The sequence below is a fragment of the Neovison vison genome, chromosome 12, assembly GCF_020171115.1.
Source record: "Neovison vison isolate M4711 chromosome 12, ASM_NN_V1, whole genome shotgun sequence".
Lineage (NCBI taxonomy): Eukaryota > Metazoa > Chordata > Mammalia > Carnivora > Mustelidae > Neogale > Neogale vison.
In genome coordinates this window covers 53,334,010-53,359,074 of record NC_058102.1, presented here as the reverse complement: position 1 = coordinate 53,359,074, position 25,065 = coordinate 53,334,010, and the positions used below count along the sequence as shown (strand labels likewise).

General features: G+C 39.4%; 1 protein-coding gene across 2 annotated transcripts in view; it reads left to right on the top strand.

The window, feature by feature from the left end:
• The window catches only part of LOC122892634 (pregnancy zone protein-like), a 43,780-nt gene extending 26,283 nt beyond the window's left edge, over positions 1–17,497 (top strand). Inside the window, exons 17-36 of one of the 2 annotated variants that reach the window (XM_044229369.1) lie at positions 1,550–1,649; positions 4,704–4,839; positions 5,436–5,664; positions 6,182–6,308; positions 6,602–6,723; positions 6,936–6,987; positions 8,936–9,019; positions 9,788–9,964; positions 10,252–10,339; positions 10,775–10,931; positions 11,328–11,402; positions 11,689–11,866; positions 12,156–12,379; positions 13,290–13,508; positions 13,659–13,789; positions 14,162–14,252; positions 15,101–15,169; positions 15,537–15,639; positions 16,655–16,696; positions 17,329–17,497. In XM_044229369.1, the coding sequence (XP_044085304.1) occupies positions 1,550–1,649; positions 4,704–4,839; positions 5,436–5,664; positions 6,182–6,308; positions 6,602–6,723; positions 6,936–6,987; positions 8,936–9,019; positions 9,788–9,964; positions 10,252–10,339; positions 10,775–10,931; positions 11,328–11,402; positions 11,689–11,866; positions 12,156–12,379; positions 13,290–13,508; positions 13,659–13,789; positions 14,162–14,252; positions 15,101–15,169; positions 15,537–15,639; positions 16,655–16,696; positions 17,329–17,351 (2,427 nt within the window). In that variant the 3' untranslated portion in view covers positions 17,352–17,497. Of the gene's footprint in view, positions 1–1,549; positions 1,656–4,703; positions 4,840–5,435; positions 5,665–6,181; positions 6,309–6,601; positions 6,724–6,935; positions 6,988–8,935; positions 9,020–9,787; positions 9,965–10,251; positions 10,340–10,774; positions 10,932–11,327; positions 11,403–11,688; positions 11,867–12,155; positions 12,380–13,289; positions 13,509–13,658; positions 13,790–14,161; positions 14,253–15,100; positions 15,170–15,536; positions 15,640–16,654; positions 16,697–17,328 lie in introns of both variants that reach the window. The other variant, XM_044229367.1, reaches the window with a different exon arrangement.
• The last annotated feature ends 7,568 nt before the right edge of the window (positions 17,498–25,065 follow it).

The window sequence follows — 25,065 nt, the reverse complement described above, 5'->3', positions numbered from 1 at the left end:
TAGCAGACTTTGGCACAATAAATACATATTGAATGAATAAATGACTGAAAATGAAAAGTCTGATACTTTCATCATCTTCAGGGCAGCAGAATTTCAGGAAAAATTAAAAGCAGCCTTTCAGGAAGAAAAGATTTACAAAACTTGGGTAATCATGCTAGCTTTATGGGTCTGTTAGATAAAATGCTTGTCTTTGAGATTAACTGTAAGGAGGCAGTGTTATGCAAGGAGAGTATATCCAGCTTGTGAAATTAAATCTTTTCATCACCAAGAGGACTAACAACTCTAACTTTGAGGAAAACGTGTCATTCTTCTGCAGCCAGGCAGAGAGCAATTTGAAATCTCCCTGTGCTGGAGCCTTCAGAATCATCACTTCGTTGGTGGCAGGCATAGAAAGAGGACTTTTTAGGTCTACTAGCTGATTGTTTCATCTTTAAACACGTATTTCTGACAATTTTCTCCCTATTCCATGAGGCTGCCACCACAGACAGCTGTGCCTCAGTGTCCCACAATTTGCCGGTACTCTGAGCTAAGACAGCAAGTAGTATTTGACTGGGACTAGTATTGAAGGGAAAGATGTGGGGACCAGGTGGACTGTAGGAGTCGGGCTATCCTGTAGGCATCTGCCTACATTATATTTGTTTTGGGGGGAGAAAAGAAAGAGAAGATAAACATCCAAGCATAAAATATTTAGCTTCTTGGATGCAAAAGATAGTTAAAGAGGCATCAGCTTACAGCACACAAAATTCGGAAATAGGAATCAGAAGACATGAGTTCTGATCCCAACTTCTCTTTGCTAACTGGATGCACTCAACTTTCCCTGACTCTGTTTTCCTATTGTAAGATACCTCAGTTCCCTATTGTGCGGAATTTTCATGAGGATGAGCTCTGTGCATAATAATAATGTGTTTTATCACTAGTGTGATAGTGTAGGGAAGGAAAAATTCTTCCTCTACCCTCCTTCAGGGTCTTCCTGCTGAACTAAGAATTACATTTACATGCGACAGATTAACTGGAGATTTCAAAAACAAAACAAAACAAAAATCAAAAACGGTTTCATTATGTGCTCATGAAGGTCCAATAATGAAACCGAGGCCTAAGGAAATGAAGAAGCCCCCGGTTCTTGGCAAAGACGCAATACATTTGTGAGAAATTGGGAGGATAAGGAAAACAGAGCTTTAGGATTCAAAGTGGAATTTGGCTTGAGGTCACAGATTAGAAAACAAAAAGAACAGGGCTTGTTTCTAAGTTTCTAAGACTTTCTTGACTTGAAAGTTTCTGTCTCTGGTGATAAGGATTTTTTTTTTCATTCTTAGTACAGGGAGTGTAGCTCTCACGTGGGAGATGTGTTTCCTGCTGTGAGAGGGACAGAGAAGGACAGAGAAATGTACTTGTACCAGTGTCTCCCAAATAACTTCAACTCAAAATAATCAAATGCCATGTGGGATATACTGGGGCACACTGACCTTGGCCCCTACGGTCCAAATGTAAGATAATATTCCACTCTCAAGACTGGTTTCCCAGTATGCTTTCATAATTCATTTTTGTCCAGTCCGCAGGATTTAATATTTTTACCAACTCAAAAATCCGCAAGTCGCGTTTTTGTCAGCTGCCTTCGCTGTACCCAGGAGTGCCTATGGCCTTTGAGGGAGGTAACGGTGAGATTTACTTGCCTGCTATGATAATAGGGGGGGAAATGATGTTTTTCTGAATATAAACATTGTGACTCTGGAGCAACTTCTTGGTAAGTTTTCTCCAAATAACATGCCTCCCCCCCAAAAATGGGATTTTTAGGGCAATTATTGTTTCTCTCTCTCTCTCTGAAATCAAAATTGACTGTCTTTTTGTCTCAGCCTTCAATAATCTTGCTATTTCAAATCCTTCTTATCCAGGGTGGTTTCAACACCTACACTGGTCAGGGTAAGACAGACTGTACCACAGTAAAACAAATCTCCCACATCTCAGTGACTAAGCATATGACAGTTTTATTTTCTGCTCACACAAAACTGCTTTTTGAGTCCGGTGTCTGTCCGGAGCAGCTCCTTACCAATCAGTGAGTCTGGGATACCCATTCTGGTTTCACCTATGACTCTATCTTCAATGCGACATTTAAGGTCATTACCATGGGAAAGGAGTTGGTTTCCACACTACCTTTTTTGGCCAGCTGTGGAAGTGGCATATATCACTTCTTCCCTGACAGCAACGGAGGTTGAAAAATGCAAAGGATCCTATGGACATTTATTGTCTGTGTCATATTCTTTCATAAAAAATCAAAGAGGTTTTCATGTATTGGACAAAATAGAATAATCTAACTTTCAGCAGATATACTGTTAGGGTACGGAGTCGACCACCCCTCAATTAGATAGAGAACACTCTCAATAATCCAAGTCACACAGCGAGGTTTATTTCTAGCTAGCTGGGGTCCAAGTATATGCCCGGCGCAGCAGGTTTCAAGGACCCCAAGCACTCAAAGCCAAGGGTTTATATAGCATTTTCAAGGCACTTCTTCATAGCTACATACATATCATGCACCCCACTTTGACAGTTTAACTTTGTTTAACCTTTTGCCACCCAGGCGTCACCCTGGCGCCATCCTGCCGGTTAATCCAGATTTAGGTTTAGAAGAAATTCAACTTTATTTACATTTCCTTCAGCCTCAGCCTCCCTCAGTTTTATGGTGTGACCTTAGGCCTTGAGGAACTGAGCCACTTGTCTCCGGAAACTGGGCCATTGAAGAGAGAGCCCTTTTTGTTGTAAATCACCAGGACATTTGCAAACCAAGGGAGATTCCAGTCTTGCAGGATTTTGATCTCTGCAAGTTAACTATTTGTTTTTCTTTAATATTTGGTCCCTGTGGCACCACCACCTAATGGCCCTGGTGGTATATGATTAAGTTATTTTTCCAGGTTTTAGCTGCTTTCTCTTATCTCAAGTTAAGTGCTCAGTGCGGCCTGGTTAGGGATGCTCAGTAAAATGACTTCCCGGCCTTCAGGATGGCCATTCTTATGCTAACCCACTCTTAACAGTGCAAGGTGCCAGCTTTTGCTTTGCCAAGATGGCTGTACTTATGTCAGGGCTAGACTCGAGGTGGGTACAGCCTTGTTTTTCTTGGCCTTCACACCTGGAGCTGTTTTCTGGGACTTGTTTTTAAGCCCCTGGGGGAGGGGAGCAGGGACAGTAAAATAGGTCCTTATAATACCACTTGTGGGTTTCAAGTATATCTGGAAATGAGGAACAGTTGAAAAGATTCTGAGTATTCTTTTCGGTTGCTGTCAGGCCTAGGGAAATTACTCACTGCATGTTTGGCTATTGACTAATCCTACTTCTTAATGAGAAATGTGCTGGTATATGGTGTTTCTTAAAAATAAACACATGGGGCATCTGGGTGTCTCAGTAGGTTAAGCCTCTGCCTTCTGTTCAGGTCATGATCTCAGGGTCCCAGGATCAAGCCCTGCAACTGACTCTCTGCTCAGTGGGGAGCCGGCTTCCTCCTCTCTCTGCCTGCTTCTCTGCCTACATGTGATCTCTGTCAAATAAATAAAATCTTTAAAAAAAATTTTTTTTAAAAACCACATACTTGAATACAGTAGAAATACTTTAATACAGGAGGAATGATTTACCTAAGGAGACAAAAAATAAAGTTCTAGTTGACAACAGGGAAATAACTAAGAATATTTCCTCAACAGAAAGAAAATTCTGTGTACAAAAAAAAAAAGAAAGAAAAGAAAAAGAAAATTCTGTGTACAGAAAAAAGAGCACTGTGCTAAGAGCAAAGGGACATGTTCTTGTCATTTTCCTATGTGGTAGGACATATGGAGCTTTGAAAATGATATTATTTTATATATATGTAAAATATATATATCACATTTCTATTTATATATTTATACCTGTGATCTCTATCTTCTGATATCTAGAGTATCACCTTTTTAAAAAAATCAAGCTAACTCCTACCTTAACAGATCTAATTTTTTTGTCCTAATCTTCATGGTGTTTCATTATATACATCTACTATTACTCAACAGAGCCCCAAAATAGACATCGTACTCCATTTTCCCTGCAGAGCATCCCTTCTGACCTCTGTGTGTGTGTTCATACAGCCATTTCCGTCAAATACCTCCTCCATTCCCCTCTGTTTCTCATCCTTCAGTGATCATCTAAAAGTCTACTTCAGTGAAGTCTTCTCTGGCCAATCCGAAGTTCATTTTCTGTCCTTTACTGAGTCTCTGCTGTCTGTAATACATACTTTACTGTATCCTAGAGTTTCTGTCTGTATCTCAACCACTGTAAAATAAAAAGCATTTCTGAAATCCTCTTGCTGTAGCTACTATTCATTCTTCTTGTTTGATTCTCACTGCAAATGGAGAGCACGTGATCATCCTTTCAGTATCAAAGCAGTATTTGGGGTATTAAATCACTCTTTATTCTTCCCTTTGCCCATTGAATAATCAGCTTCTAGAGAGCTACATTTGCTTTCATGTCCAGAGAAATATACATTTACCTCCAGACTCTTTGAAGAAGCAATAGGATTCACTTTCCTGGAAGACAAATAGATAAATGAACAAAGTCACAAGCTAGTAGATTAAGCCATTCTGATAATAAACATTCCCTGAGCAAGTGACCTCATTTTACTTGAGAAACTAGGCAACTCTAAGAAATTCTTGATAAAAATGGGGTTTACATGGGGCCCTCATATTGTCCTGTCACAGTCCTTCCTCTAGCACGTGGTATTGGAGTACCAGCTTTTGCAGCGCTCCCGAGAGAAACGCTTCCCGCTGTGGAAGTGAGAGAGATGGTCCGGAAGTATTTCCCTGAGACCTGGATCTGGGACTTGGTGCCACTCAGGTAAGTAGTGTGTTGCCCAGAATTTCGTTGAGGAAAAGATGTGGCTCACCCTCTGTGATTCTGGTGTTCCTGAGCCTTGCAGTTCTGTTCCACTTCTTCCTGGTAAACTTTTAGGCTCATAGTTCATTGGTCTCTTAGCTCAACCATGCAATGTTTTTTTTTCTAATTTGATCCTGAGATATGTAAAATCATGATAAGTAGGAAACTACCCTTGTCTCTAAAAGGAAAGGAAAACCTTTCAGAGACTTTGCTAGGAGTTCCAAAACTAGTTACCAAGTTTAGCGTTAACCATACGTGGGTTACTAGGTTAGCACACTATCAGCTAGTGTCCATGTCAAAAAATAAAAAACTGCTTCCCAAGGCTCCCTCTTTTTTTTTTTTTAAAGATTTTATTTATTTATTTGATAGAGAGAAATCACAAGTAGATGGAGAGGCAGGCAGAGAGAGAGAGAGGGAAGCAGGCTTCCTGCTGAGCAGAGAGCCCGATGCGGGACTCGATCCCAGGACCCTGAGACCATGACCTGAGCCGAAGGCAGAGGCTTAAACCACTGAGCAACCCAGGCACCCCCCAAGGCTCCCTCTTATTCCCTTCTCAGTTTATCAGGTAGAAGTGAGTTGGCCGTGAAGGTCCCTGACACCATCACGGAGTGGAAAGCCAGCGCATTCTGCTTGTCTGGAGCCACAGGGCTGGGCCTCTCCCCCATCATCTCTCTTCAAGTATTCCAGCCCTTCTTCCTGGAACTCACTCTCCCCTACTCTGTGGTGCGAGGAGAAGCCTTTACGCTGAAAGCCACCGTGTTCAACTATTTGGCCCATTGCATTCGGGTAAGGACACTTCTCTGGAGGAGAGCAAAAGTGGAAGGGAGACACCCAGTCACCATTTAATATCCGGGTCTCCTAGGTAATGTGCCAGCAAATCATAGCTGAAGAATGGTGTAACCTGATTTGGGAATGGGATAGTTGCTAAGAGCAAAGCTCCCTGACTTGCCCAAGGTGGTAAGGATATATTCATTTGGGACTTTATATTTTCTGTGTATTCCTAAATTCAGACCTCATTTCCACCTGATTTTTTTTTTTTTTTTTTTTTCCGCTCTGACTAAAGCAAACACCTCTTCGTTGTGCTGGCACAATCCTAAATCCTGGGAATTATCTCAGTTCTTGTCAGTTTTTTAGCTCCCTGTTGGCAACATCTAAATTGGAAAGTGTTGGACAGGATTTACCTTGTTTGAACAATTTCTCAAAGTCTCTCAATTAGTTGCCATTGTCCCTTGAAGCTCCTTGCCCCTGTTATTGTCCCTCTACCTGTGTTCTTTCTCAAACTTGTGCATGGTTATGGGGATAGGTCAGTGTGCAGCTGGAAGCCTTCCCTGACACGTCAGCCAACTTAGTGAAAAAGAATGAAGACACTCCCTGTATCTGTGGAAATAAGCAGGAAACCATGTCCTGGGCTGTGACCCCAAAGTCACTGGGTAAGTGGTAAATCTGTTGAGAGATCCTACTTCTTATGTTGTAATGATTTGCTTTCCACACTCTGATCCAGATACATGTCTTTTCCTCCTCCTTCAAGAGTGATGCCTTGAAAGAAAAAAAAAAATATATATATATATGTATATATATTTATATGTGTGTGTGTGTGTGTGTGTGTGTGTGTGTGTGTGTGTATACATGCATGGTACAATATATGAAGTATAGGAGAAACTTGAAAAGACAAACCATGCAATATAGAATCACTGTTTAACTCTGTAAGAATCTTATTCCCCAGGAGAGGTGAATTTCACAGCTACTGTGGAAGCCCTGCAGTCTGAGGAGTTGTGCGGCAAGGAGGTGCCAAGAGTTCCAGAACTTGGACAGAAGGATACCGTAATCAAGCCCTTATTAGTTGAGGTATGCCGGTAAACTTTCTCTGTGTCTCAAAGGCCTTATTATATTATATAGCATTATCTGTCTGTGATGGTGACATTTCACTCCCCAAAATATAGATGTATCTACAACTCACTTTCTTACTAATGTTTTCTCCTCTACTTTACAGTGGTTGATTTTTTTCCTATACACTCAGTATGACCTTCTTTTTCACTTTTTTTTCCCCCAATATAAAGCCCGAAGGAATAGAAAAGGAAGAAACTTTCAACACACTCCTCTGTGCTTCAGGTAAATGTCAAAAAGAGACAAAATTCGCATGTTAAGCCACTTGCCAAAGTGTATAGATTTAGAATGCTCTTCGGGGTATGTTTTCCTCTGGGGGAAAAAAAAATTAGTGTACGCTCCTGTATGAAAATCCAAGGATATTTGATTCAGAAGTCTTTTCTTGGTGAAGGCTTCAAGAAGTTAAAAGACTTACCTAGGAGCTCCTGGCTGATAATGAGAACTAAAGTTTAGAAAAACTAAAAGTCTTTCCAATACCCCTGTGTTTTTCAAACTTCTTTTTAAATAATTTTCAAAGTATTAAAATACCTACATGTAAAATATCTAATAAATTGTAATATTTATTACTCAATAGTTTAAAGTTCTCAAGGTTAATTTACTTGCGTCAGTTATTTGAAGAAGAACTTCAGGTCACTAACATATATAGAAAACCAATATTTTACTGATACCATTAATATAATCATATAAAAATTACCCTTAAAATATTCAACTCTGCACCATCTAGAATCATCTTGAGGACAATGCTCAGTGTGCAGATCTCTCCTCTCTAGAAGCATCCTTTGATAATCTCATTTAGTCACAGAACTTAAATAACAACTTTGTAGTGGAGATCACAAAATAAACAACTTGGGTCCACACCGATTTCCTCACTCAAACTTGTGCATTCAGTTGCCCATGAATCATCTCCACTTACAGGCCTACAGACAAATAGACATCTCAAAACTAGTATGTTCAAAACTGGTCTTCTGCTGGTCTCCACAAACCCACACCTCCTACAATTTTCTCCATCTCAGAGGATGGAAATTCCGTTATTCTACCTGCTTGAAATAAAACTTTGGAGTCATCCTTCAGTATGTTCTTTCTCTTACACTTCACACCCAATCTACTTTCAAATCTAGTTGGCTCCACCTTCACATTCTATCCAGAATCTTCCCACTTCTCACCATGTCTACTTCTACTCTAGCATTTTCTCTCTTGGATCATCTCAGTAACCTCCTACCTGGTCACCTGGTCATCTTTTCTTACATCCCTACAGCAAAAGGGATCATTCAAAGCATGTTTCAGATCACGTGACTCTTATGGCCAAACCTTCCAAGAGTTTCCCATGTCCCTGAAAGTTAAAGGTTATGTCTCCAACGTCCCCTCCAAATCCTTGATAACACCATGACTTCAGATCTTATTACTCTCTCCCTCACTCACCCTCCTCATGCTCCACGGGACTCCTAGTCTGGTCTTGTAACACAGCTAGCATGCTCTCATCTCTGGATTCTTTTCACTTTTTGTTCCTTCTTTCTGGAAGTCTCTTTCCCCAGATATGAATACATCTTATACCTTGACATACTTAATGTCTCCAGTCACCTATGATTTTGTCTTATCAAAGAGGGAACCCACTTCCCTCACCCTACACTTTCTGATTTGCTCTGTCTTACTAGCTCACCCATATAAACACTCCACTTTAATTTTCTCTATAAAACTTACTAGCATCTATCATACTAAATATTTATTTGATATGTTATTGTTCCCATTAATATGAAAACTCTGGGATGTCAGGGAATTTTTTTGAGAATCATTTTATCATTGCACTTAAAACAGAACCCGTCACATAGCACACAATTAACACATTTAGACATGAATGTTATTTTCAAAAAACACTAACAATAAATATTAACATAAACAATGAAGGGAAAGAAATAAGTATAACATCAGGTATATGCTTGTAAGGAAATCTGTAAAAATTTAGCGCAAACATAATAGGAATTTCACTGTAAGATGAATCACGACTTTAGGAGAAACTCAGATTGAATCGAAGAAATTATAAAATGATCAAATTATAAAATTATCAACCTGTCGTGACAGGTTGAAATTTGATCCAAAGAGGAAAAATTTCAAAGAAAAAATGAATATTTCTCTCAGTTTTTCCCTTCCCTTATATATATTTGTCTTCTTTCCTTAGAAACTGGTGTATCTGAAAAGTTGTCACTGAAAGTCCCTTCAGATGTGGTGGAAGGATCTGCCAGGGCAACATATTCAGTTTTGGGTGAGTCTCCCAGCCCAAGGCAAGCCACTGTCCATCTCATTACTCTAGTGCATGCAGCCTCACCATCACGGTTAATGAAGACTTTGGCTATAAGCGCTGGATGGAGAGAAAGAGCACTAAGCTAAGAACTGCATTGTATATTAGTCAGGAAGGGAGTTAAATAGATGTTGTGCTACTTTTTATACCTTGACATACTCAAAGGAGTAAAAAGTGTCATCTTTCTGCGCCCTTATCTTCAGAGACTGACTCAGTGGCGAGGCTTCCCAATAGATTTGAAAACATTTGGTTTTTACCAGACATGTGGTTCATCAGAAAAGATATACCCAGCCATTGTTTTTCCATCGTGGAATCATTGACTATTTTCCCTACTTTCTCTGTCCTTTCTGTTTCTTGTTTTTCTTCACCTCTTTTATGGTTTCTTGTTCTACTCTCCATACATGATTTGACCTCTTGTTTAGCTAGTAATCCATCTTCTTATCCCAGCAGAAACCAGCTGTAGTTCCTCTGGTTTTTTGTTTGTTTGTTTGTTTGTTTTTTAAGGTTTATCTCTTTATCTGAGAGAGAACTCCCACAGAAGGGAGTGGAGGAACAGAGGCAGAGGAAGAGAATTCTTAAGACTCTCCCCTGAGCACAGAGCCCAAGGCAGGGCTCAATCCCACCAACCATGAGATAGATCATGACCTAAGCAGAAACTAAGAGTTGGACACTTAACTGACTGAGCTACTAGGCACCCCTCCTCTGATTTTTCTCATGTCTTTCATTCTCCAGGCGACATATTGGGCTCTGCAATGAAAAATCTTCAGAATCTTCTCCGGATGCCGTATGGTTGTGGAGAGCAAAATATGGTCCTTTTTGTCCCTAACATCTATGTTCTGAACTATCTAAATGAGACCGGACAGCTGACAGAGACTATCAAGTCCAAAGCCATCAGTTACCTCATCAGTGGTGAGCCATAATCCCAAAAGGAGAAATCTTAGTTGATTCCCTAAATATCTCTCTCAGTGAACTCAAATCAGCATCCCTTTGCTTAAGATTTAATAATCACTGTTGCTGTGACAACCAATAAAATGTCCCACTCTATTACTAGGAACTTCAATGGCATATCAAGCCTTAGAGACATCTTAACAAAATAGTAGTTTTCCTATGATTCCCAAACAAGTTTTGAAGAAAAAAACTGATTAATTCTCCAACATCTCTTCTATTTCATAAATCTATGAAAACCTCCTCTTCAGGGTACCAAAGGCAGTTGAATTATAAGCATAGTGATGGTTCATACAGCGCCTTTGGGGATCGTGATGGCAGAAGTCAAGGAAACACTTGGTAAGATCATTATTTTCATATGCTTGCTAAAGATCCATTCTATTCTCATATTCTAGAAATAATTATTCTCTGATACCCGGAGTTCTTTCATGGAAATGTGTTATCCTTTAAAAATCCTTATGTCTGTCATCACTACTATGTGACATGCATCATTTCATGTATGAATGCATGCCAGCTGTGATTGCACAGTAAATAGCAGTAAAATAGGTGAAAAGCATCAATTTGGAGGAAACCAATAAATTTGAGATTTAAAAAAGGAATCCAGATACTTGTTAAACAAGCAAGAATATTTAGTGCACAAGTGTCATTTCCCCTACCAATTCTCCCCAACAATTTCCTCCCATGGATGGCAAAGACCAATGTCTGAATGCAGTTGACCAAAGTGGGCTTTAAATGTGAGATGGTCCTCATGTCTGTCTCTCCTGTACTGGACAGGCTCACTGCATTTGTGCTCAAGTCCTTTGCTCAAGCCAAGTCACACATTTTTGTGGAGATGTCACACATCACGAGTGCCCTCACCTGGATCTCGCAGAGACAAAAAGAAAATGGTTGTTTCCAACGCTCCGGATCTCTTCTAAACAACGCTATTAAGGTGGTGCTGTTCATTCTGTTCTGGTCCCTGAAAACAGTGACATTTAGGGGCAAAGACACTCCTGTTGAGTCCCCATGTCCTGGTGACATATCTTTAAGGAAGGATGGTACCTCTAAAGCTTCTGAAATCTGACAATAAAATAGTCGTTTTGTACTGAATTATAAAATAGGGTGCCAAAAAACCCCAGTATATTACTAATAACGAGGGGAAATAATTTGAGGCAGATTTGAGAATTTGAGGGTGGAGGGGAAAGGGGGAAAAATCCACAATATTGTGCAAGAAAAGATGCTTTCTAGTGAAAAGTGTGTGGAATAGGGGGTTTGGGGGAGTAGAATGATCCAGCTCTGGCTAATGAATATTGGAGTGTTTGAGTGTCTCTCCTTCTGCTCTGTACAGGGTGGGGTAGATGATGAACTGACGCTCTCTGCCTACATCACCATTGCTCTGCTGGAGATGCCACTGCCTGTCACTGTATGTACCGGCACAGTCCCTCTACCTCCCTCACAGATACTAGGAATATCAATCAAGAAGCTGTGACTCTGTGAGGAAAATAAGTTGTGGTTGCCATGTTATTTAATTATGGTATATTTCACTGGACCATAAAAGACTAAATCCCTTTGGAAGCTGCCAAGGAAATTATTCCCTGGTCAGAACCATGACATAACATGACACATTGTGCCTTTTAATCTGGTGTTAGCCTGTGGACAATTCATTAGCCTGCTTCTGCTATCTAAAGACTTTTTTATCTGCCTTCTAGCACTCTGTTGTCCGCAATGCTCTATTCTGCCTGGAAAATGCCTGGAGATCCATCTCAGAGGCCCAAGAAAATCCTGTCTACACCAAGGCATTATTGGCCTATGCCTTTGCTCTAGCAGGAAACCAGGCCAAGCAAAGCGAGCTTCTTGAATCGCTGGACAAAGATGCCGTGAAAGAAGGTAAGGGCTGCTACTGCAAAATTTACCCCCAGAATCACCAGCGATTGATGGGCACCTGGGTGGCTCCGTTGTTAACTGTCTGCCTGCAGCTCAGGTCATGATCCCAAGGTCCTGGGATCGAGTCCCACATCAGGCTCCCTGTTCAGCAGGGAGTCTGCTTTTCCCTCTACCAATTCCCCCTGCTCGTGATCTCTCACTTTCTCTCTCAAATAAAAAAATAAAATCTTTTGTAATTAATTAAATAAGATCATTCTTTAAGTTTAAGTTCATATCCTCTTCCATTTCAAAGAGGACTCAATCCACTGGCAGCGTCCTGGGAAAGTTGAAGAAGTTATGACACTCTATTATCAACCTCGGGCTCCTTCTGTTGAAGTGGAGATGACTTCCTACGTGCTCCTTGCCTATCTTACTGCTTGGCCTGCTCCATCTTCAGAAGACCTGTCTGTGGCTTCACATATTGTGAAATGGATCACAAAGCAACAAAACCCCAATGGTGGCTTCTCCTCTACTCAGGTCTGTGGAGAGCATCTAGGAATTAAAATAAATATGTTAATACATACGTAGACAATAGCATATCCTAGGAGTTGAATAATCAGATAGTATTTCTGATTCATGCTTTCTCCATTCCTCCATCACCAGGAAGGTTCCAGTCTCATTATTTTATATAATCATTATTGCTCTGTCCTCTGTACAATCTCTCATATCTTCACTCCTTAGTCAACCCTTAAATGTAAAATGGATCGATCTTCCTAAAACAATATTTCATAAAATTACTTCCCTGGTAAAGCAAACCTTTTTTTTTTTTTCAGCCAAAGACTAAAACAATCTAATAATGTTATTCAAAGTATTTACTCTTCCCCACTAAACACAAATACTCTCCCTTTTAATTAGGCTAATCTCTTCACTATTTTTGGAATTGACTCTCTCCTTTTTCTATGTCTCCACATTTCCCACCCTGGTAGTCCCTGATGCCTCTTTTCTTGTCTATATAAATCTTTCTCATGATTCATACATAATTTTATTTCTTCTTCATGGTTCCTTCTTAAGTAAGTCTTCTTACTTACCTTCTCCTTAGGAAGTGTGCTCTTACTAATCTAGCTCCACTTTCTTCCCCTTTCCCTGAATGTTTACAACAAATATTATTATATAAATTTCTATTATTATTATATAAATGTCTAAATTATTGAAATAGCCTCTGCTCTATGTCAATGTGTGTGTCAATTTCCATATGTATAGTGTAAACTACTTGAATGGGGAAACTTTTTCATGTCCCCCTAAAGTACATAGAATACTTTGTGGTTAATAACGAACGGGTCTGTGTTTGTCATGAAATCACTCTAAGAGAGAGTAGTATTGATATGATCTACACCCAGTATGATTTTGTTACCTTCACTTCCGTGACTTCTACCCCACCTTTTTTCAGGATACAGTGGTAGCTCTCCAAGCCCTGTCCAAATATGGAGCAGCAACTTTCAGTAAAAGGGAGAAAGCAGCTGTAGTCACGGTCAAGTCTTCAGAGACGTTCTCTGAAGAATTCCAAGTCCACGATGCCAATCGCCTGTTGCTGCAGGAAGTCAGGCTGCCAGAGATTCCAGGGGAGTACAGCACGACCGTGTCAGGGTCAGGATGTGTGTACCTCCAGGTGAGACTCCCAGGGTTTAGGGGATGCCACAAATGAGGGGGGAAAGCTTCAACAATTGATAATGAATCTCCAAATAAAAAAAGATGAGTGAGCTAAAAAGAGCAGACTATTTGAGTGCAATGACAAAGGCTTTTTTTCCATTCATTTTAGACATCCTTGAGATATAACATCCTGCCCAAGAAAGAAGGGAAAGTCCCCTTCACTCTAAAGGTTGATACTTTCCCCAAGAATTGTGATGGAGTACATGCTCACAGGAAATTCCAGATTCACATCGACATTAGGTAAATCCTTTTGTTGGTAAGACCTTTTGTAGAACATGGAGAACGTGATTTTCTTTTGCAGGGGAGCTGCATTGTCCCAAGTCACAAAATACGAATATGGCATTCATGCAATATTTACTAACAAGAAAATTTTCTTCACCCAAATTGAAAAACCTTAACACTGAGCATACGGTGTTGCCATACCTGCAGAGTGTGACTGCGTAATGGGGTTTTCCAAACAAGCATAGCAGACACAAATAGAATAGGTGGGGAAGCCGAGTTGTAGTTAAAGATAGGGAACACCAGAAATGAAAGAGAAGGGGGAATTTATGCCTGGAATGAATGCCAAAGAATTTTGTTTGAATGCCTTGTCCCTGTGCCTTGTCTTCATAGTTATACCGGGGAACGACCAAGCTCCAACATGGTCATTGTTGACGTCAAGATGATATCAGGCTTCATTCCTGTGAAATCATCAGTGAAAAAGGTAAACCCTAAATTCCTTACAGATAGCAAAATCATGATAAATACTGACATTTATGCTTGTCAGTTTTATTGGGTTTTCAAGAGGTTTACTTGCTCACACTTTTTCTCTAGATTGCTTCCATCATTTTGATAGTGGGTATCACTGTTATGTGGTCTCCAGTGTAAGACATAAGTCATAGACATGGTTAATAATGCTCCAGCAGCCCTTGAGACATTAGGCATATGGAGAGGTATTGAATTATCCTATATTTTAAAAAGGAGAAAATGTATATATACATATGTATGATATAAAAATATAGTTCATATAAACACATATATATGATATATATGATAGCATTCCTTTCTTCTTTTTCATATAAAGGATGATTCTCATATATCATGAAAATGTGGGGGTGTGGGGGTGCCTGGGTGGCTCAGTGGGTTAAGGACTCTGCCTTCAGCTCAGGTCATGATCCCAGGGTCATGGGATCAAGACCCACATCAGGCTCTCTGCTCAGTGGGGAGCCTGCTCCTCTCTTCTCTCTCTCTGCCTGCCTCTCTTCCTACTTGCGATCTCTGTCTGTCAAATAAATAAAATCTTTAAAAAAAGAAAATGTGTATATTAGAGATAGAATAGATAGATGATAGACAGATGGACAGATAGATACAGAGATACATAGGTCTAAATAGATGATGGAGATCATAGATAATAGAGAAAGCATTTAATAAATATTACTATAATTCTCAAAGAAATCACAATTAGCCATTTGGATATTTCTGAACAGCCAGTTAGATCATAAGTACCTGAAAAGTGCTCTTAGCCTGGAATTTCTTCTTCCCATATGTCTGGCTTATACTCTTGGTCAACAGCTCCAACAAAAGCCTCAGATTCAAAGGACTGAAGTGAGCACCAACCATGTCCTGATTTACTTTGAAGAGGTAAGATTCTGTGGTTCTGCTATATCTGGGGGAAACTACTAGAGGTTCCAACACAACAATCCAGATTCTGGAGAAAGTTTTGCACACACATACAAGTGAGGTAGAAGAAAATAGCAATAGAGGGAAATGAAACCTGTGTTGATCAACAAAGCTCATTTTACATTTGTCTATCCATAAAATCATCTCTTTTGTCCTTCTTATATCTGCCATTGAGTGTATTATGCAAGTCAAAATGCCCATTCTTTCCAGAGGTTTTGGTACAATTGAATAGCATAACCATAAGGTTTGATAATACCACAGGAAGAGAGAACAGCAACAAGAAACTAAGTTAATCTTTGATTCCAATTCAGTTTTCCTCTCTCTCCAGCTAACCAATCAAACCCTGAGTTTCTCCTTCTCGGTGGAACAAGACATCCAAGTTGACAATTTAAAACCAGCTACTGTAAAAGCCTATGATTATTATGAGACAGGTGAGTGAGATTCAGACATGCTGAACTTCGAAAGGGAAAAACCGACTCCGCTGGCAAAGGGTCACCCTAACTCAAACAAAACTCCACAATCTTTCACCAGAAGAGTGAGTTTGTGGTCATTGGATAACTGTGTGCCCCCTAAATGAGTCTTGAACCATTCTTATAAAGCATAAGGGGATCAGTTCTTTCTAAATTCTCTTCTAAAGTTGTTTGTTCTGGAATGAAATATTCCAGGAAAGTAAGTAGAGTAAGCAATAACTAAAAAAAAAATCAGTACTGATTTATGATATGAGACCTAAAATTTGATCTTTTTAAAAAATATTTTATTTACTTATTTGAGAGAGAGAGAGGATGCACAAAAGAAAGCATGATCTGGGAGGAAGGACAGAAAGAAAGGGTGAAGCAGACCTCCCCTGAGCAAGGAGTTGGATGGGAGGAAACTAGGAGAGAAAGTATAAAGATCCCAGGACCTGAGCAGAAGGCAGTTGCTTAACTGACTGAGCCACTCAGGTACCCCAAATTTGATCCATTGTTGGCTCATGCCTTGAGTTGTCTCACAAAATTTGGGAAACTCTGTAATATATCAGGAAATTCTTCCATTTGCTCATGACTTTGAACTAGAAATTTGCCAGCATCATAAGATGCTGGTAACGTAAAACTTTGCTCCTTCCTGGAGTGAGAAAGAGTTCGGAGAGGAAGTTAAATTCCAATGAAGAGAACACAGCGGCAAAGAGGGCCGTCGTGTATCCCATAGATAGACAAACATCCATCTTTGAAACCTGCCCTTGACCTCTGTATCCAAGCCCAGTTTTCTCTCACTGTCCCCTCCACTAAACCTGGATGGGTTAGTACAGAAGTCATTCGTTTCCATTGGCTCCATAACGGTCTTTACACTTTCTTTCCTAGTTTACTCAGCTTTTTTTTTTTTTTTTTTACACAGTTTATTTACAGTTAACTTCCCATATGCCTATTACTGAATGTCTTCACTCTTTCTGTCTTATATATTCTGTTTCAGAGGAATTCACTATTGAAGAATACAGGGATCCCTGCAGTGCTGGTAAAGTATAAACAGCGAAGTTTAATGCCAACATAAAGAAAACAAATAAACATCAGTTGTCCGTATAAGATTGCTTCTTGAGTATATCTTTATCATAATATAAAGCCCATGGTGTATCCTTTAGGAATTTAAACTATTTCAAATATATTCTAGAATTTCTAGGTTAAACAAATGCATGTAAATTATAATTACTGGGTCGGGGTAACTTGTTTGCAGATGAATCCAGGAATTTGCAACATATAAAAACTAAATCATCTAATATTTAGTTTATATTCTATGCCCAGTGGTGATATGTTTATCATCTATGACCTTTTGAGGATACTTCTAAACTTAAACTAGTTAAGGTCAGGAAAATCTTCCCTGTAGTTTTCTATATAGCACAGTATGAGAGATGTGATCTACAAGATTTTCCTTTAGGCCAGTCAACCATGTTCATTTTGACAATAGATCACTCACTGTGACACCTTCAGTTCTCCATTCTAAAACAGAAAACAAAAAACAAAAACAGCCCTATCATTAAAAATAATTAAAATTTATTAAGGTGAAATATTTATGATTGAAGTATGAAAAATTATTCCTTTGGTAGATGACAGGATTTCCCTAACTTTCCTGCCTTTTATTCTACTGTTTAGAATCTGAAAACAGAAATGCTTGAAAATGGAAACTTGTGGACCTCATCTTCTCCAGCAATGAAAGACAAAGCCTTATCAGAAGAGAGAAAATAGCAGGAGAAATAGGGGACAGGAATTGGAAATAAATGAAATTTGTATGTTGAATAAATTTATGACATATACACTTCTACCATTTCTGTTTTTTAATTTTTTTATAAGCATATAATGTATTGTTAGCCCCAGGGGTACAGTTCTGTGAATCGCCAGATTTACACACTTCACAGCACACACCATAGCAATATATCCTCCCCAATGTCTATAACCCCACCACCCTCTCCTGACCCCCCTTCCCCCATAACCCTCAGTTTGTTTTATGAGATTAAGAGTCTCTGATGGTTTGTCTCCCTCCTGATCCCATCTTGTTTCACTTATTCTTTTCCTACTCCCTCAACCCCTGACGTTGCATCGCCACTTCCTCATATCAGGGAGATCATATGATAGTTGTCTTTCTCTGATTGACTTATTTCCATAAGCACAATACCCTCTAGTTCGATCCACATCATCGCAATGGCAAGATTTCATTTCTTTTGATGGCTGTAGAGTATTCCATTGTATATACCACTTCTTCTTTATCCATTCAGCTGTTGATGGACATCTAGGTTCTTTCCATAGTTGGGCTATTGTGGACATTGCTGCTATAAACATTCGGGTGCACGTGCCCCTTCGGATCTCTACATTTGTATCTTTAGGGTAAATACCCAGTAGTGCAATTGCTGGGTCATAGGGTAGCTCCATTTTCAACATTTTGAGGAGTCTCCATGCTGTTTTCCAGAGTGGTTGTACCAGCTTTCATTCCCACCTAGAGTGTAGGAGGGTTCCCCTTTTTCCACATCCTCACCAGCATCTGTCATTTCCTGACTTGTTCATTTTAGCCATTCTGACTGATGTGAGCTGGTATCTCATTGTGGTTTTGACTTGTTTTTCCCTGATGCTGAATGATGTGTAGGACTTTTTCATGTGTCTGTTGGCCATCTGGATGTCTTCTTTGCGAAAATGTCTGTTCATGTCCTCTGCCCATTTCTTGATTGCATTATTTGTTCTTTGGGTGTTGAGTTTTATAAGTTCTTTATAGTTTTTGGACACTAGCCCTTTACCTGATATGTAGTTTGCAGATATCATCTCCCTTTCTCCCTTTCTGTCAGTTGTCTTTTGGTCTTGTTAACTTTTCCTTTGCTGTGCAAAAGCTTTTGATCATGATGAAGTCCCAATAGTTCATTTTTGCTCTTGCGTCCCTTTTTTTTGGTGAGGAAGAAGTTGCTGCGGCTGAGGTCAAAGAGGTTGCTGCCATGTTCTCCTCAAGGATTTTGATGGATTCCTTCCTCACATTGAGGTCCTTCATCCATTTTGAGTCTATTTTCGTATGTTGTGTAAGGAAATGGTCTAGTTTCATTGGACCACTGCAAGTGGCTGTCCAATTTTCCCAACACCATTTGTTGGAGAGGCTGTCTTTTTTCCACTGGACATTCTTTCCTGCTTTGTCAAAGATTAGCTGACCATAGAGTTGAGGGTCTATTTCTGGGCTCTCTCTTCTGTTCCATTGATCTGTGTGTCTGGTTTTGTGCCAGTACCATGCTGTCTGGATGATGACAGCTTTGTAATAGAGCTTGAAGTCTGGAACTGTGATGCCACCAACTTTGCCTTTCTTTTTCAATATTCCTCTGGCTATTCAAGGTCTTTTCTGGTTCCATACAAATTTCAGGATTATTTGTTCCATTTCTTTGAAAAAAATGGATGGGATTTTGATAAGGGTTGCATTAAATGTGTAGATTGCTTTAGGTAGCATAGACATTTCACAATATTTGTTCTTCCGATCCATGAGCATGGAACATTTTTCCATTTCTTTATGTCTCCCTTAATCTCTTTCATGAGTACTTTATAGTTTTCTGAGTAGAGATTCTTTGTCTCTTTGGTTAGGTTTATTCCTAGGTACCTTATGGTTTTGGGTGCAATTGTAAATGGGATTGACTCCTTAATTTCTCTCTCTTCTGTCTTGTTGTTGGTGTAGAGAAATGCAACTGATTTCTGGGCATCAATTTTGTATCCTGACACTGTACTGAATTCCTGTACAAGCTCTAGCAGATTTGGAGTGGAGTCTTTCGGGTTTTCCACATAGAGTATCATATCATCTACAAAGACTGATAGTTTGACTTCTTCTTTGCCAATTTGGATGTCTTTAATTGCTTTTTGTTATCTAATTGATGAGGCTAGGACTTCTAGTCCTATGTTGAATAGTAGTGGTGATAATGGACATCCCTGCCGTGTTCCTGACCTTAGCGGAAAATTTCTCAGTTTTTCTCCATTGAGAATGATATTTCCGGTGGGTTTTTCATAGATGGTTTTGATAATATTGTGGTATGTGCCCTCTATTCCTACACTTTGAAGGGTTTTGATCAAGAAAGGATGCTATTCTTTGTCAAATGCTTTTTCAGCATCTATGGAGAGTATCATATGGTTCTTGTTCTTTCTTTTATTAATGTATTGTATCACATTGATTGATTCGTGGAAGTTGAACCAAGCTTGCAGCCCTGGAATAAATCCCACTTGGTCATGGTGAATACTCCTTTTAATGTACTGTTGGCTCCTATTGGCTAGTATTTTGGTGAGAATTTTCGCATCTGTGTTCATCAAGGATATTGCTCTGTAATTCTCTTTTTTGATAGGATCCTTGTCTCATTTTGTGATCAAGGTAATGCTGGCCTCATAAAATGAGTTTGGAAGTTTCCCTTCCATTTCTATTTTTTCAAACAGTTTCAGGAGAATAGGAATTAATTCTTCTTTAAATGTTTGGTAGACTTCCCCTGGGAAGCCTTCTGGCCCTGAACTCTTTGCTGGGACATTTTTGACGACTGCTTCTATCTCCTTACTGGTTATGGGTCTGTTCAGGCTTTCTATTTCTTCCTGGTTCAGTTGTGGTAGTTTATATGTTTCTAGGAATGCATCCATTTCATCCAGATTGTAAAATTTGCTGGTGTAGAGTTGCTCATAGTATGTTCTTATAATTGTTTCTATTTCTTCAGTGTTGGTTGGTTGTGATCTCTCCTCCTTTGTTCATGATTTTATTAATTTGGGTCCTTTCTCTTTTCTTTTTGATAAGTCTGGCCAGGGGGTTGTCAATCTTATTAATTCTTTCAAAGAACTAGCTCCTAGTTTCATTGATTTCTTCTATTGGGGTTTTGCTGTTGTTGTTTTAGGGTTTTTTTGGTTTTATTTCATTTATTTCTGCTCTGATCTTTATGATTTCTCTTCTCCTGCTGGGTTTATGCTTTCTTTGTTGTTCTTTCTCTAGCTCCTTTAGGTGTAGGGTTAGGTTGTGCATTTGAGACCTTTCTTATTTCTTGAGAAAGGCTTGTACTGCTATGTATTTTCCTCTCAGGACTGCCTTCACTGTGTCCCACAGATTTTGAACCATTGTGTTTTCATTATCATTTGTTTCCATGAATTTTTTTCAATTCTTCTTTAATTTCCCAGCTGACTCATTCATTCTTTAGAAGAATGCTATTTAGTCTCCATGAATTTGGGTTCTTTCCAAATTTCCTCTTGAGACTGAGTTCTAGCTCCAGAGCATTGTGGTCTGAAAATATGCAGGGAATGATCCCAATCTTTTGATACCAGTTGAGACCTGATTTAGGATCCAGATTTGATCTATTCTGGAGAATGTTCCATGTGCACTAGAGAAGAATGTGTATTCTGTTGCTTTGGGATGGAATGTTCTGAATATATCTGTGGTGTCCATCTGGTCCAGTGTGTCATTTAAGGCCTTTATTTCCTTGTTGATCTTTTGTTTGGATAATTGTCCATTTCAGTGAGGGGAGTATTAAAGTCCCCTACTATTATTGTATTATTCTTGATGTGTTTCTTTGATTTTGTTATTAATTGGTTTATATAGTTGGCTGCTCCCATGTTAGGGGCATAGATATTTAAAGTTGTTAGACCTCCTTGTTAGACAGACCCTTTAACTATGATATAGTGTCCTTCCTCATCTCTTATTATAGCCTTTTTCTTAAAATCTAATTGATCTGATATAAGGATTGCCACCCCAGCTTTCTTTTGTTGTCCATTAGCATGGTAAATTGTTTTCCACCCCGTCACTTTAAATCTGGAGGTATATTTGGGTCTAAAATGAGTTTTCTGTAGACAGCATATTGATTTTTTTTTTTTAATCCATTCTGATACCCTGTGTCTTTTGATTGGGGCATTTAGTCCATTTACGTTCAGGGTAACTATTGAGAGAGATGAATTTAGTGCCATTGTATTGCCTCTAAGGTGACTATTACTGTATATTGTCTCTGTTCATTTCTGACCTACTACTTTTAGGCTCTCCCTTTGCTTAGAGGACCTCTTTCAATATTTCCTGTAGAGCTGGGTTGGTGTTCGCAAATTCTTTTAGTTTTTGTTTGTCCTGGAGGCTTTTTATCTCTCTTTCTATTTTCAAATAGCCTAGCCTAGCTGGATATAGTATTCTTGGCTGCATGTTTTTCTTATTTAGTGCTCTGAATATATCATGCCGATTCTTTCTGGCCTGCCAGGTCTCTGTGGATATGTCTGCTGCCAATCTAGTATTTTTACCATTGTATGTTACAGACTTCTCTTCCTGGGCTGCTTTCAGGATTTTCTCTTTTTTGCTATTACTTGTAAATTTTACTATTAGATGACAGGGTATGGACCTATTTTTATTGATTTTGCGGGGGTTCTCTGCACCTCCTGGATTTTGAGGCTTGTTCCCTTTGCCTCATTAGGGAAATTCTCTCCAATAATTCTCTCCAATATACCTTCTGCTCCCCTCTCTCTTTCTTCTTCTTCTGGAATCCCAATTCTTCTTCTTCTTCTTTTTTAATATTTAATTTATTTATTTGACAGAGAGATCACAAATAGGCAGAGAGGCAGGCAGGCAGGAAGCAGGCTCCGCGCTGAGCAGAGAGCCCGATGTGGGGCTTGATCCCAGAACCCTGAGATCATGACCTGAGCCGAAGGCAGATGCTTTAACCCACTGAGCCACCCAGGCACCCCGAATCCCAATTATTCTAATGTTGCTTCATCTTATCATATCACTTATCTCTCACATTCTCCCCTTGTGGTCCAGTATTTGCTTGTCTTTCTTTTGCTCAGCTTCTTTATTCTCTGTCTTTTGGTCTTCTAAATCACTAATTCTCTCTTCTGCCTCATTTACCCTAGCAGTAAGAGCCTTTATTTTTTATTGCACCTCATTAATAGCTTTTTAAATTTCAACTTGGTTAGATTTTAGTTCTTTTATTTCTCCAGAAAGGGCTTTTATTTCTCCAGATAGCGTTTCTCTAGTATCTTCTATGCCTTTTTCAAGCCCAGCTAGCACCTTGAAAATTGTCATTCTGAACTCTACATCTGACATATTACCAATGTCTGTATAGATTAGGTCGCTATGATTGGTTCCTAGCCTTTGGTACTGCCTCTTGTTCTTTTTTTGTTGTTGTTGTGAGTTTTTGTGCCTTGTCATTTTATCCAGATAAGAATATATGAAGGAACAAATAAAATACTAAAAGTGTGGCAAAGACCCCAGGAAAATGTGCTTTAACCAAATCAGAAGAGACTCAAAATCATGGGGGTGGGAGGAAGAAAAGGATAAAAAGAAGTTCAGAAAAAAAACATTTTTTTAAGGAAAAAAAAATTTAAATAAAGAAAAAATATAAAAAAGAAAAAATATTTATATATTAGATTGCTGAATAGAACAGGGTCACCCACTTAATTTTGAGAGTATTTTGGTCTCTTAGAAGAAACTGCCTCCCAAAATTTTAAAAAATGAAAAAATATATAATGGTAAACACAATGCAGAGATGGAATATGACTATAAAGATGAAAAGATTTTTTTTTTTAATTTCTAAAAAAGGAGTTCATAAGATAAGTTGGTTGGGAGAATAAAGAAAAAGAAAGTGGAGAGAATTTGTTCCGGCGGAGATTAGAAGAACGTGGTGCTAGATTTAGGGTGCATTTTGATCTATTAAAAAATGTTGTACCCCAAATTTTTTTAGAAGAAAAAACCCTATGTGTGTACAAAAAATAAAATTAGACACAATGAAGGATAAAATATGACTATAATAATGAAGTTTCAAAAAAGATTTTTTTTCTATGAAAGTACTGTTAAGATAAACTAGTTTAAAAAAATATTAAAAGAGGAAAGGGTAAAAGTTAAAAAAAATTAGATGAAAAAAACAAAATTAAAAAAGATTAATTAACTTTGCAAGACTAAAGAATCATGGGGAGAAAGCCATGAATTCCACGCTTTGTTTTCTCCTCCTCTGGAATTCCGCTGTTCTCCTTGGTAAGAGAACTTGGTCTTGGCTGGGTTTCTTGCTGATCTTCTGGGGAAGGAGCCTGTTGCCATGATTCTAAAATGTCTTTACCCGAGGTGGAACTGTACCGCCCTTGCCAGGGGCCAGGCTAAGTAATCCGCTTGGGTTCGCTTTCGAGAGCTTTTGTTCTCTGAACGTTTTCCGTAGAGTTCCGTAGAGGACAGGAATGAAAATGGCGGCCTCCCCATCTCTGGCCTGGAGGAGCCAAGAGCTCGGGCCCCACTCCTCAGTGCACCCTCGGAGATAAGTGCTCAATCACTCCCGTCTCCCTGGCATCCGGCTGCGCTTCGAGCTCACCCAGCCTATGACCACACCTCTCTGTCTCTGGCACACAGCCCCGCCTGGAGTCTCCGAACCCCGCAGATCCCTGAGCTCTTCCAGGGGGGTCTCCCTGGATCTTGTAGGATCTCCACTCACAGAGCAGTGGCCAGTGCCATAGACTGCGGTTCAAGGTAACCCCGAGCTGAGAGCTCTCTCGTTGGCTCCATCTCTGTAGCCAGCTTCCCCGCTCTAATACCTGGGAGCTCTGCGACACTCAGACACCCCCGATTCTTCTGTGACCCCGCGGGACCTGAGACCATGCTGTCCCCGTGTGGGCTTCACCGAGACTTAGCCTCTGGAGCTATGGCCCTCAGTGGTGCAGACTTTTAAAAGTTCTGATTTTGTGCTCTGTTGCTCTGCCACTTGCCAGGAGCTGGACCCTCCCCCCAGGGTCTATCTTCCCGTCGCTTTGAATTCACTTCCCCCCAGTCCTACCTTTCAGAAAGTGGTGGATTTTCTGTTTCTAGAATGGCTGCTCTTCTTCTCTTTGATCTCCTCTTGGATTTCTAGGTGTTCCGAATGGCTTGATAAGTATCTAGCTGATCTCCTGCTATCAGATGTCGTCTCAGCCTGCTACTTCTCCACCATCTTCCCTCACACATCACTTCTACCATTTTTGTTCTTTATCAATATTATATTTCCCTTCTGAAGTATGTGTCTATTCTCTGCAGCATTTTTACAAACACTATAAAAGTTATCTGAAAAGCTGAGCTAAATGCACTACAGATACATCAAAATGGAATTCCAAAAAGTGTTCAAGTAATCCACAGAAAGGTAGGCAAAAGAAAACAATGTTTCCAAGTATTGGAAACAACTAAAATATCCATTACAGGTCAATGGTTATACTAACAGCAGCTCATTCATGCCGTAGAATACTGCTCAGCAGTAAAAAGGAACAAACTATTAATCTACAATCCTCAGTTAAAAATCCTATTTCTATAATCTACTTTCTAGTAGCTCATGCTAGTGTAGAGGAAAACTACAATTCATTTGTATAAAATTATGTGCATTTTTATAATGGGATTGAAATATGATATAAATGCCAATTTTCATG